Here is a 13,758-nt window from a genome sequence, read left to right on the forward strand (position 1 = left end):
TGTCTTGTCACTCCWGGCCCTTGTCCAAAGTCCCTCCAGAGCTCTCTGAGAGCCCCTGTAGGCTCTAGTAGGAGCCCCTAAGGTCTCCCCAGAACCTTCTCTCCAGGCTGAACTACTCCAACTCAGCCAGTCCCCATAAGGGAAGCAGTCCAGCTCTCTCAGGGAGTCATGGGAATGGTTTATCAGGCAGCCACAGRTCCTGTGAAGATTCCTGTGCTTCAGGCTCTGCTGGGGATGTTAACAGCAGCCCTGTTTTCACTTTGAATAGCAGGTGAGACAACACAAGTAGGATCAAAAGCAAAAGACATTGTATGAGASCAAGGGCGTCTTTTGAAGGGAAAAGTGTCACCCCACAAATGCCTAATCATCACCTCAAGCCCACTCTGGAGRGATTTGCTGACTGCCATCCCCCTTTGGATGGGTTCATGGACACAGGCAGCCAATGAAGCCAGCGGGCACTGATGGCCCCGGMCTGTTTGCATTCCCTGCTGTTTATAGCTTTAGTGAATAAAAGAAAACAGCAGACTGGGCCCGTGGCCAAGCGCAGCCTTCAGCTTCTCTGTGGGAGAAAGGCACRGTGGGTGGGCATCTCTGAGGCAGTGTCAGCACAGCGTATGCTGGGGCCAGCACTGTGGAGAGCCCCAGCACCAGGGATGCTGTTAGAGCTGTCAGGAATCGTGAGAGCAGCCRGGATCCCCTCCTGTGTGCCTGCCTGCTGAACACCCCCACCTTAAAAACCTTGTGATTGAAGCACATTTGAAACGYGGAATTTGACTCCTGCCTGTCTCCTCCTTGCAGTGCTCATTKCTGTCTCACCTTGCAGCTAATTGTCTAAGGCATGCGGGCCCCCATGTCCAGGTGGGCCCTTTTTTAAAGGTGTTTTGGGTTACAGCAATTTTCTCAAATCAMTTCTGCTCCCCAGCTCCTTCTTGGCCTTGTGTGGCATTTATGTTTATGTAATCTACCCAGAGAGCCTTTGGCTTRCATAGCAGTGCTGGTATGCTGTGCTCAGGGCTCTAAATCCTGGCTGGATTGCTAAAAGGGAGAGTGCTGTGCATTGCCCTGATAACACTGAGTGCAGAAGCACTACTWCTAATGGTTATGAAGAGCCAAGAACACTCTCATTTCTTATGAGAATTGGAGTAGTTCKGTTTTCCCATCTCAAATAAGCACTGCTTACCCATTTTTGGTAGTGTTTCATCTTCCTTCCTTTCTTTCTGTTTAAAGGGCTTTGCTCCAATCATAGATCAAAAGCTCCCTGATGGCTCTTCCTAAGGTCTTCCCCAAAACACTTCTTCCCAAAACACCTCTGACTTGTGGAAATGGCTGTTTCACCCTGTGCAGTGCTGAACAGCAAGTAAGGACACACCSCTGCTCTAAGGTCAGAAGTGCCCCTGGATCTCTGGGTTAGTGAGCCCTAACAACTGCAGCTCACTTTGGGACTATTGTGGTATTAATACACAGAATATGAACATTCTTTACCCTCTTACAAGCACACAGAAGTCAATGCTTTCAAAAAGCAAGKGCTGGTTTTCAGCCTCCACCCTACCTTCGGGTACCGCTGCTATGGAGACAGCGCTGACTGAGCTACAGCATCCAGCACGCTCCCACAGCACTTGTGCAACTCTCAAATAACCCCATTWTCAGGGGCTGCTGCTTGAAAACTGCCTTTGGTCAGGTATGAAAATGAGCACTTCCCTTATGAACTTCTGGAAAACAACTGCTTAACCCCCAAAGGCCTAAGTTCTGACCCTCACTGGGTGAATGACTTCATTAATGACAGAGTTTGGGGCTCAGTGAATGAGGTGAGGCTGTTTCTCTAAAGCTAAAGGCAGGTACCTGCTAATGAAAGGACAAACAGAAAATCTCTCCTCCTAGCACAAGGCTCCYTTGTTCTCTGAGGTGCAAATTTAAAAGGTTAGATCCTTCAGGCAGAAACAAATGCTGCCATTTTCTAGAGRATCAGCTCTGTTTTCATGGTGGGACTTTGAATAAATACCCACTTCCTAATGGGCTGCTGCTTGAGTTCAATTTATTTATTTAATGCACACTGCCCTCCCTGTCTTTCTGTGACTTAATTTTTATTAGGTCTTTTGTACATGGGAGAACAGCAGGATGGAATGGGAATAGAAAGCATGYTTGTGGCTTGAACTGAATAGAGACTGGGGTTTTGAGAGCTTTAYAATAACRTTGGTTAAAATAATTGATGGGACAAATGAAATAYCCATGAACAGAAGAACAGTGTGCTCTGTCACTGCACCGAGAGGAACTGTGGGCTTGCCCCTTGGCTGTCCCTCTTTTGATGCAAGGACAGCAAAGCTTATGCCAGACAGTGCCTCAGCTGGAGATACTGAAGGGTAACCACAGCCTTTCCATCCTTTCAGAGATGAAGACAACATGCTGAAAGCTGAGCAGACCCTACACAAAGGGCTCCTGGAGGCACAAAGCTTTGTCACCTGAAACTTGTGTAAGAAAATACAGCAACAATCCTTTGCCTTCCCATAGGGAGCAGMTCCTATAGCAAGGTACAATAGGGTTCCCGAAATTCCCTGTCATTCCATCCACCTTCCAGAGAAGCTCTGCCAATTCTCAGCATGCTCAGAAGCTTTTGTGCCTTTTTTTTCTTTTTTTTTTTTTGGTTCAAATAATCATGACTGAACCAGATGGCTCTGGAGCCAGCACCCAGAACCAGCCAAGATTACAAGGAACTTGGCTATGCATTGCATCAGGACCTGGCTGCTGAATGGACTACGCTTACATGACTAATTCCAGGTGGCCAAAAACATCCACACAAACACTTTGTATCTTCAAGTATTCCTCCTAATTGGAGCCTCTCCCAGGGGGAAAAGAAAGGTTTAATTACRAAAATCACAAATGGCAGGATTGGTGCAATATTTAAAGGATAAATAACTTGCAAAGAAAATTAATAACTCATGTTCTTAAATAATTACTGTTGTGTATACCAGTGACTGCAGTGACAGAGCCTTCCAGTCCTGGGGGCTGAAGAGATTGGGAAGCAAACAGAAGGCTGAAAACACACAGTCTAAAAAAATCCCTTGCAATGTAAGATGGAGAAACATAGCAGTTCTGCTGGTGGATTAAAATGGGCCCTGAGCAAGGACTGCTGACGTGAGAAAAGCGATGAGAATGGAAACTTTCACAGATGTAGGAAAGAGAAGAGTTTCTCCTTAGAGACAATTTATGATACATGCTGCTCCAATCCTGCTCAGGATAAATGCCAGATTTTGCAAGSAAGGACACTCTGCAGTGCAAAAGGAGAGGGCTTGAGGCTTGAACCTGGTTTTTCTGTTCCCCTGGCCCATGTCCCCTCGCATCAGCCATAGATGCTGGGCTCCATGGTGCTGTTTCAGGAGGCTGAGCTGCAGTGGGAGCTGTAATAAATAAACCACGCAGACGTGCTCACTGGGGCACAGCCTGCCTGCATCCAAGCTGCTAAATTTAGGTCCCTTCCCACAAACGAGCATGTGCAACAAGGCACAGGGATGAGACGGAGCTGTTGTATGAGCTGGAAAAAAACAGAGAGGGTTGGTTTACCCATGGAAATAACAGCACTGCTGACATCAGAGAAGACCAAAGTTCCCGAGGATAAACACTTGAAGACAAGATATGTCCATTGCAAGGCTGATTTCCCTCTGTCAGCCTTGTGATCGTGTTCATGGCTGACCCCGGCAGGRTCCCCTCAGGGTAGAACTGAAATCCCTTTGCTTGAGGGGTTTTGGCTTGAAGGCGCTGCCATTTATTKGGGCAAAATGAATAATCTTTATGCAAAGTATCACCCTTACTGACATCATGGCCATTTGCAATGCAGAATTCTTAAGACGAGACGTAAGGATGCTGAAGACCCAGAGAGGGGCTCTGCGAGCACAGGAKACAGGACATCGATAAGAAATCTCCGCAAACAGCCCCAGGAGAGGAACAGGATTTGTTGCTCGAGGCTGTTCCTGCTTGAGTGCTCCACATCGCCGTCCTCCTCGCTCCCCCCTCCGGTGTGCCCTGCTGCGGACACGAGTGAGAGACCAGAGCCTGCAGCCAGAGCCCCCTCTGCTCCCAGGGATTTTTACTGGAAATGCCGGGGAGCACGGAAGGCACTGCAGCCCGTCAGCCCTCCGTGTAAAACCCCAAACGTGCAATGTGAGCGAGGCTCATTGCCAACTTCTCCTGCTCTGGATCACAACCAACTCTTTAGGGATGGGCAGAGCAGGGCTGGAACTCCGTCACGTCACTGCCGCGTGTCKCCAGGGCGGGGACTTTGCCACCCGGGACAGCCACGAAAACTCTCCCCATCCCTACCGGGGACCCGYGTGGGACTGCAGGTGAGTGCCAAGRGGATCCCCCTCGGTGTGGGGACGGGGCTGCCTGGCCGGAGGTGTCCGGGAAGGTGCCAAGCGCCATCCCCGCTTTCCAGAGGGCAATACGGCATTGCGGGAGTGGCAGCCCCGGGCTGGGCGATGCCCACGGTGCCGAGGCACAGAGGCGGCCCTGGGGGCTCCAGCCTGGGCTGAGGAAGGACGGGGGACAGTTGTGGGAAGGAGGAAGGACTGACCCTTCCCGTTCGCGGGGAGCTCAGATTTTGGTTCCTATTTCAGCCGTGCCCAGGCTGGCACGTCCACCCCGCTGGCCACTGGAGCGCGAAGGGCATGGCAAGGGGGTGACACGGCTCGGGATGGGCTGAATTTTGGAGTACAAGGCTATAAAAATCGTATTTTTATCCCTTCTGAGGGTAGCGGCCAGGTAAGGGTCATTGCGTGGGAGGCGCTGGGGTTTTTCAGCTGGCGCGGGGCCCGTGGCAGACGGGAGATCCTTTCCTGAGCTGGGATCGGTGTCAGCGGCGAGCCCCAGCCCCACCCCGGGCACCCCGGGAACAGCTGCGGAAAAGCTTCCGAGCTGTGGAAAAGCTGATCCGGGCAGGGTGTGGGTTGTGTTTGGGTAAACGTGAACCAAATGAAAACTCGACAGATGAGTCCAGTGTTTGCCTTGCAAGGAGAAGGGTCACAAAGCGCTGGGTTTCCATCCAGATCCGAGGTGTACGACTGGCAACGCTGTGAGCTCAAACTAAGGGGGAAAAAGCCCTGTGGTTATATCCTGTTAAACTTGGAAGCTTTCCTTGCAGGTTCCTGTGTGTGTGCACTGAGCACAGTCAGGAAAACCTGATTGTGTGCAAGCCTAAACTTGAGCTGGCCAGCACACTTGGTAGTCTCAGCTGTTTTCTGATAAATTAAGTTTATTCTGGATTCAGCTTTTAGAGGATGTTGATATGGACTTGAAACAGGCTGATTAGGTGATAAAACCTTCCAGGAAAAGATCATCCATGGAAAAAAATTGAGTAATGGGAGGGATGCCTTCTATACTTGCATTCTGTCACCTGGGTACAGTGTTTTGAGCCTGTTCTAAGCCGGATTTAGTGTACTACGCCTTCATTCTGGGATGAAACAAATAACATCAGCACCATAGCACTGGCTGGCTGATTCTTGCATGCATAGTTTAATTCTTCACAACACAGAGTGAAGTATTGTTCCTGTCCTGAAGCTGCTTTTCCCTGATTGAGCTGAAGGCCAGGAATTGTGTTAAGCTGCTGAGTGCTGGCAAATCTGCTGAGCAATTCCCTTCTCTCTCTGTTTGCCAAGGGGTGGCTTAGGAGAGTTTTACTCATCTAAAGCCCCAGCCTGAGCATTTCGTGCAGACCTCTTTGGCTGTGAAAGGGTTACTGGACAGCCTGGCTGAGCTGCTGAGCTCTCCCACTCACTGTAACTTCAGCAGCTCATTCTCACACCAGCATTTGCAGACTGAGCAGTGGAGTTTGCATTTTCAGTGCTCTGCTCTTTCAGTGCCCAGTGATCAGTGGATGAAGAAATCAGTCTTGCAGTCAATATTCAATGTGATATTTCTGCTGTAAATGGATGTTGGGAGGGCATTTGTCCTGAATCCTGTACATGCAGCTACTCCTCATGGTTTGATTTCTTTCTGCCAGATCATTTGCACTCAGAATTTCTGTGCTTCCCTTTCCCTTGCTACTGACCTTCCTTTTGTTGTCTAATTGACTTGCTAAACCAGCCTGTCAGATATTCCTGCTTCTGTGTACAAGCCAGCTGGATGGTGAAACTGCATCATAAAAACAGCAGTGAACTCTGAAGCCTTCATTTACTATCTGACAAAAGCAAATAAAATGGGCTTTTCACTTCTGTAAAAGATTAGAGAAGAGCAAAAATTACTTTTCCGAGGTCTAGGTCATAATCTGATCACTGGAATTTATGATCAGATGAGAGAAAGCAAACTCAACACTAATAATTGCCCTATGTTGCCTGATTGCACAGGGTGTAGTAAGGTAGAGGTGCACTGGGGAGTGCCTGTGCATAACASAGCCATGGCAAGTGCCCCACTGAGAGTTCAGCGGCCTGAAGAGCACGCCCTGTGCATTCCAGGTCTGTAGGAGTCATGTGGAGCATGAGCAAACACACTYCTGTTCTTGCACAACTGTCTGGGCACATGGAGAGCAGTTCTAAGCACCGTGAGTAGAATTAGGGAGAGATGTCATCCACTGCTGGCACCTCTGCTTCAGGGCTTTAGTGGGAGAGATCACTCAACCCTGGACTAAAACCACACCTTTGGTGGGTGGGCTTTACTTGCTTTCACTGTGTTTGCATCTTTTGAATTTATTTTTTATTTAATTCAACCCTACTGTATGTAGATGTCCCTTTGAGTCTGYCTTTCCTAATCCTCTCCTGTGGTGCTGGGATGAACTTGAGTTGTGAGGAAGTGAACCTTGTCCTGGTACGTGACGTTRTGTCAAGTGATCAGGGATACAGGAAAATTTGGGTGTGTTCATGCAAAGGCTCTATGATTGAAAAGAAAATTGTGAGCAGAATAACCCTGGACAGTTGGCAGGTAAGCCTTGGGTTTTTTTGAGGGTTTTGTCAGTTAAAACTGCAGCCCTACAAGCCCTACAGTGCACCAGACTGAGGGGATGTTGAATATAAAGTGTTCTATTAAAATATTAAGAGGGAAAAGAATTCTCCTGCCCAGTGCTCAAGTGAGGTTATCCTTTGTGTGTTCACCTACACCACAATGTTGTCTCTGCCTGCCAGGCAGGATCCATGTAGGCTTAGGACTGTATGAGCACCCTCACCCTGCTTCATTCGCACCCTGCTTCATCCTTACCCTGCTTCATCCTCACCCTGCTTCATCCTCACCCTGCCTCACCCTTGGGCTCTCACCTGCCAAAGTCAAAGCTGTGCATTTTGAAGGCAATCAAGTCTAATTTTTTTACTCCTAGGGCAGCCCTGTTTGCTTCTCCTTGTAGCCTCAGCCAGGCTGYCACACTGGCAATAGTGAAGAATCATATTAAATTACCAGTGCTGATTACCTGCCTGTCCACCACATCCCTTCTAGGCCCTGCCCTGTGCTCTCCTGATTCAGCCCTTGCTCAACACAAAGCAGGGCTGGACACTCCAGGAAGCTGCTGTGGGCATTCACTTGAGCTGCTCAATCTTTTAGTCCTCAAAGAATTAGATGGTTAYTTAACCAGCATCATTAACGTTCAAGGGACGGTGTATTCTATTAATTATTTGCTAGAAAACTAACACTCCCTGTGTTTTTTATTACAGCTGTCTAAGTGCCTGAGGACACAGATAATAACAGATTGACCAAATCCCAGCACGATGGTGAGTGTGTGTGTTTGCTGTGCCAGGCTGTGCCAGCCCTTTGCTCTGACCTGATAAAYGTGGGGTGTGTAGCTCAGATAGGGACACAGCAGGAAAACACTCTCACTGTCTGTCCCTTCAWGGGGGATAATTTATTGCCTCTCTCTGCTTCCTCATTGTAGAGAAGAATACACATACAGGCTTTTGCATTTGGGGAGTTAATGGAAAACCTGATCAGATATTAATTCAAAGARCTTTAATTTCTCCAGATAAACTTCCTGGCGTATTATTCTTTCCATGTTGAGCCTTTAATGGAGCCATTTCTATGGTAGTTATCTTAGAACCATGGAATGGTTTGGGTTGAAAGGAACCTTAAACACCATCCAGTGCCACCTCCTGCCAAGGGCAGGGACACCTTCCACTAGACCAGGTTGCTCCAAGTCCCATCCAGCCAGGCCTGGGACGTTTCCAGGGAAAGGGGAGCACTTTCCTGCCTTTTTCAGAAAGCCTGACCCACATGAATGTTAAGTGGTGTTTTGCTGATGGTTTTTTTGCGAACATGAGGAGCTTTTTAAGAGAAGTGCATTTCCCCWGAAATGGCACTGGACTGTAGGCAAGAGAAACCCATTTGTGAATCACCATTTTGGGTGAAACACTGCACTTCTGGTGTATTATTTAACAGAATGATGGTCCTTGACTGCTCTTAGAGGAGTCAGGAATGGGGCTTTGATGGGGAAAGCCTTTTTTATGATTTACATGGAAAACTGCTGGGAAGATGCTGAGCTGAACAGAGATGTCAGGCTGTGTGCCTTTATTTAACTGGAAACCAGATACTCYATGGGCAGCCACATTAAGGTATTTTCTCCTTTCAGTTGTGTTCTTGTGGCTTATTTCTKTTGTGGCTGGGATGTCCCTCTAGAACAAACCATTTCTTTCTAATGTGGGATGGATCCTGGTGTAAAAGCACTCGTGTTTGGAGGGTGGGAGATGTTTGCGTCCTTTGATTGTATTTTTTTTGTTTGTTTTTAATGCAACTCTATGTATGGATCACTTTGTGTCTGCCTTCCACAACTCCTGTGGGTTTAGGCAACAGTCAAGGGCATCTCGACTTTCAGTGCTGAGCAAGAAGCACAAGCACTAAGGAAAGCCATGAAGGGATTTGGTGAGTTTATCTTCTTCCACTGTTAAACCCTCTTTTTTAGCTCTGATGATTGGGAAGGTTTTTATTGGCAACTGTTTGGAGGGAAAGTTGAGGGCACTGGAAGGAATTCAGTGACTTGAACCCCATTGGAAATCCAAGTCTTGACCATAAAAACACCCATAGTCAGGCTCTTGCTTTCTGTCTCCTGCAGCATGGTGCTGCTGGGCTGAGGCACCTGTGCACAGATGAGAGCCAGGCTGTGCACAGATGAGAGCCAGGYTATGCAGGGATGTGTGTAAGGCTGTGTGGCCAATGGTACACCCTGGGCAAGCCCACATCAGGCCTCTCATTCTGGTACAAGCAGCTTGACTGGTTTCCATTGGTTTCTTCCAGGCACGGATGAAGATGCCATCATTGACACCTTGACCAAACTGAAYGTTTCCCAACGGCAGCAAGTTCTGATCACCTATAAAAGCACTATTGGCAGGGTAGGTGGTCTTCAGAGAGCAATGTTTGTACCTTTAATTGGGAGATGTGGACTTTTTTGGGTTGTATCATGCAGGTGAAATGTAAACAACATCCCAGTCTCCACAACAGTATGACTGGCACTGAGCACAAGCTTTCCTTGGCCAAGTTTTTTTTTGTCTTGTTCACTTTTTGTTCACCCMTTCAAAGAGGGCTAGAGCATGAAAAAAAGTGGTGAACGAGTTCTTCCTCTTCTCAAAGGCCGTGTGTCCTTCTCTTTTCTTCTCCCTGTCYTTTAGGATTTGATTGATGACTTGAAGTCTGAGCTGAGTGGGAATTTTGAAAAGGTGATCGTTGGTTTGATGACTCCTACCATCATGTACGATGTGCACGAACTGAGGAGGGCTCTAAAGGTTTGGCAATTGTCTTTTATGTTGCATGAGTTACGGTCAGTTCAGTATGGTCTGGCATAATTGTATATTAATTATTAATTTCTTATTAACTTACATATAATAAATGAAAGTTGTGGCTGCTCATCAAAACAATTGTCACAGACTTGGCTTCTGTCTCTGCCATTCCTCAGGGAGCAGGAACAGATGAAGGCTGCCTGATTGAAATCCTGGCTTCTCGCACCAACGCAGAGATTCGGCACATCAACGAGAACTACAAACTCCGTATGTAGTSCACTCTGCAATTTCATACTGGCTCAGAAGCCACTTTGGTATGTGCAAAGAGGTGTGAGGAAGCAGAAGGGTCTATCTGCATGAAGGACTAGAATTCCATCCAGAAAGTGAATTGGTGTAAATAAAACAGGGTGGTTATGTCTGTCAGCTGGAGGTCTGTCCATGTYGAATCTTGTGCCAGTTTTATGCTGGCTGTGCTTCTTAATTTTGCCCTGTACCACTCAATATGATGGCTGGACTGCTGTGATGAAAGTCAAGAAGGGCAAGGGCATCCTGGCTTGTCCCAGTCACAGCATGGCCAGCAGGACAGGGCAGTGCCTGTCCCTCTGAGCTGGCTCTGCTGAGGCAACTCGAATCCTGAAGACRGTTTTAGGCTGCTCACAACAAGGACATTGAGGGGCTGGAACATGTCCAGAGAAGGGAACAGTGGGGAAGGGTCTGGAGCACCAGGAGYAATTGAGGGAGCTGTGGGTGCTCAGCCTGGAGAARAGGAAGCTCCGGGGGGACCTTATGGCTCTGCACAACTCCCTGAYAGGAGGGGGCAGCYGGGAGGGCTCAGGTTCTGCTCCCAGGGAACGAGAACAGAACAAGGGGAAATGGYCTCAAGYTGTGMCAGGGGAKGTTTAAATTGGATATTGGGAAAATTCCTKCCTGGAAAGGGCTGTCCAGTCCTGGCACAGGGCCTAAGGCAGTGCTGGAGTCCCCATCCCTTGGGGGATTTAGCAGCTGTGTGGATGTGGCACTTGGGRACATGGGTCAGTGGTGGCCTTGGCAGTGCTGGRGAACAGGTGGACTTGRTGACCGTAGAGGGCTTATCCAATCCAAACTATTCCATGATTCTGTAGTGTAAAGAGCCCTGAGCTCAGTCACATACTTAGCTGGTTTACAGCTGGCAAATGTTGCAACATTGTCCAGGTGATGGACACAGCATCACCAACTGGTCAAGGGAGGGGATTGTTCTGCTCTGCGCTGCACAGGGGTGGCCTCACCTTGAATATTTTGTGCAGTTTTGATCACTGCAATATAAGAAAGGTATTAAGCTATTTGTGAACCTCCAAAGGAGGGCAGCGAAGAGGGTGAAAGGCCTTGAGGAGAAGCCATGTGAGGAGCAGCTGAGGTCACTTGCTGTGTTCAGCTGGAGGAGATTGAGAGGAGACCTCATTGCAGTTGCAACTTCCTTATGTAGGGAGGAGGAGAGGCAGCTCCAATTTCTGCTCTGTGGTGACAGTGACAGGGCTTGGGGAATGGCCTGAAATTGTGTCAGGGGAGGTTTAGGTTGGATTCTGGAAAAAGGTTCTTCACCCACTGGGTGGTTGGGAGCTTAGAACAGACATCCCAGAAAAGTGGTCACAGCACCAATCCCGATGGAGCTCAGGGGGTGTTTGGACAACACTCTCAGGTACAGGGTGAGACCCTTGGGGATGGTTTTATGCAGGCCCAGGARCTGGACTCGGTGATCCTTGTGGGTCYCTTCCTGCTCAGCAAACCCTGACTCTGTGATTTGGTGAACTGTTAGTAACAGATGTGCTSTGTGTSTGTGTGTGTGCTCTGGCAGAATAYGGYTCTACCCTCGAGGAYGACATCGTCTCTGACACCTCCTCCATGTTCCGGAGAGTCCTTGTGTCCCTCGCAACAGTAAGTCCAGGATAGGGGAAATAATGGGGCTCAAACTGCTGCTAGACATCTCTCACTCAGTGATGAGGTACTTCAGGCTGGCTCTTATTTCACTTTCCTGGCATTTCACCTCACCAGTTTCACACAAGCTTCTACCTGTGTGAGGAGAGGAGCCTCACTCTGGGCATGCCTTAATGTCATGTGYTCTTTTTGAATTAAAGTGGAAGGTTGCTCATTTCAAAAGGAAGGAAAAGTAACATCTGATTAATGTTTTGATGTATTTGTAACCCACTATCCAATGTTAAGAATCCCACTATACATTTCTAGTGAGTGGTTTTGAATGCAGAATTTGCAGGACTTATTTCCTTTAGTTSCTCTGTCGAGATCAGTTTTTTCATCCTTGTACTTCCACAGGGTAACAGAGATGAGGGAACATTTGTGGATGAGGCCCTTGCTCAACAAGATGCTCAGGTGTGTAGCAATTTGCTTCTTTGCAAGGATTGTTTGGTTTTGTATGTGTTTGGGTGGGGTGAATCCCTGCTGTTTCTAGACCTCTTTGTTTTTCAAGGTAGGTGAGTAAGCCTGAATCAGTGCCCTAGGTGGATACTACATTGGATGTTAGGAAATATTTTTCCCCTGAAAGGGTTGTCCAGCTCTGGCACAGGRCAGGGGTGGAGTCCCCATCCCTGGGGGAATTTAACAAATACGTTAAGGATAGATAGCACATGAGGACATGGGTTAGTGGTGGCCTTAGCAATGAACACTCYRTGATRKTAGAGGASTTTTCCAACCCAAATGGTTCTATGAAGTAAAAATCTCATTATATGCACCTGGTGTTTTCAATTACCCTCACTTTGTCTGTTCCTAATCTCTTCAAGTGCCTGTATGAAGCTGGGGAGAAGAAATGGGGAACAGATGAGGTGCAGTTCATGTCCATCCTCTGCACCCGGAACAGGTGCCACCTGCTGAGAGGTACGRCCCTCTTTGGTGTCCTGGATTTCTTCCCTTGTTTGAGGATAGYACTTTTGTACTTGTTCATTAGCTAATTTGTGATCCCTTCCTGAGACAACAGTTATTCTCAGGGCCAGTTGATTCAATYCTTTTAGACCATTTTATTCCCTCCTGAGACAAAAAGGGAGTTGAGAAAAACAACCATACAACTTGCTCCAGCCTGTGAATTGGAAATAATGAAGTGTGACTCCCATGGGACAGAGCTAAGTATGGAAACTGTCTGCATTAAATAGCAGTTCTGGAAAATTTTAGCAGCAGTGCTAGATTAATTAGCAAGACAGCTGAAAATTAAAATTAAATATTTCTGAGGGGCAGCCCTGATTTAGCTTACAATGTCAGAGTAATGTGACAATGTTTGTACAGGGTATGAGGAGCTTGATCTTGCAAAGTGATCCTYGGGGGTTACACACTGAAGCAGCTCACTTGGTTTTTTTATCTGACTCTTCCTCCTAGTTTTTGATGTGTACAGAGGGATTGCTAATAAGGACATCACAGAGAGCATTAAATCTGAGATGTCAGGAGACCTCGAGGATGCATTGTTAGCTGTGGGTGAGTTCCCTACTTTTAAGCTTTGTCTACAAACCAATTCAGTAATTAAAGATCCTGTCTCTTGTCCTGACTGTTTGCACAGCTTCAGGAGGCAGATTCTTTTTCACTATTTTATAAGCCACAGTATTTTAATCTTTGCAGATACAACCTGGTAAGAAGGCTCTGTGCTTTTTATTTCTTTGCCAAGGGATGCTTTGGCAGCTGACATTTGCTGTCTGGAAGCTTTGAAGCCTTAAAGAGATTTTATTGCTGCGCACTGGGCATGGAGACATCAATTGACAGCAGGTCACTGACTCTGGATGTCTGCACTGTGCTTGTTGAGTTGCATTTGTACAGAATAAACATCTTCACTGAGAAAGTGATGGAAGGGTTTGGAAGACCTTCTCCTTCWGTATTTATTTGCTTTAATTCTTTTGTTCTTGTCTCCCTTACAGTGAAGTGCTTGAGGAATAAACCTGCGTATTTTGCTGAAAGATTGTACAAATCTATGAAGGTAAAGAACTTTGCTGTTTTCCCCCCTGCCTTTCATGSTCGAGTCAGTAGCATGACAGGAATCAGAGAAGAAGAAACTCCGTGTTAATTGGGAAAAAAAAGGAAGTCTGAGCTTTTCTGTGGACCTCTTCCTTCAGGAAGTTCC

The 13,758-nt window shown here is 47.4% G+C and overlaps 1 protein-coding gene across 1 annotated transcript in view; it reads left to right on the plus strand.

The window, feature by feature from the left end:
- The first annotated feature begins 4,160 nt into the window (after window positions 1-4,160).
- The window catches only part of ANXA4 (annexin A4), an 11,854-nt gene continuing 2,256 nt past the window's right edge, over window positions 4,161-13,758 (plus strand). The window contains exons 1-11 of the mRNA XM_057384455.1: window positions 4,161-4,334; window positions 7,623-7,679; window positions 8,745-8,820; window positions 9,193-9,287; window positions 9,564-9,677; window positions 9,848-9,938; window positions 11,503-11,582; window positions 11,976-12,032; window positions 12,440-12,533; window positions 13,026-13,121; window positions 13,556-13,614. Coding sequence (XP_057240438.1) covers window positions 7,677-7,679; window positions 8,745-8,820; window positions 9,193-9,287; window positions 9,564-9,677; window positions 9,848-9,938; window positions 11,503-11,582; window positions 11,976-12,032; window positions 12,440-12,533; window positions 13,026-13,121; window positions 13,556-13,614 — 765 coding nt within the window. The 5' untranslated portion in view covers window positions 4,161-4,334; window positions 7,623-7,676. The remainder of the gene's footprint in view (window positions 4,335-7,622; window positions 7,680-8,744; window positions 8,821-9,192; window positions 9,288-9,563; window positions 9,678-9,847; window positions 9,939-11,502; window positions 11,583-11,975; window positions 12,033-12,439; window positions 12,534-13,025; window positions 13,122-13,555; window positions 13,615-13,758) is intronic.

Source organism: Malurus melanocephalus, unplaced genomic scaffold (assembly GCF_030028575.1).
Source record: "Malurus melanocephalus ecotype Western Australia unplaced genomic scaffold, MMel_1.1 scaffold_709, whole genome shotgun sequence".
In the NCBI taxonomy this organism is placed as follows: Eukaryota; Metazoa; Chordata; class Aves; order Passeriformes; family Maluridae; genus Malurus; species Malurus melanocephalus.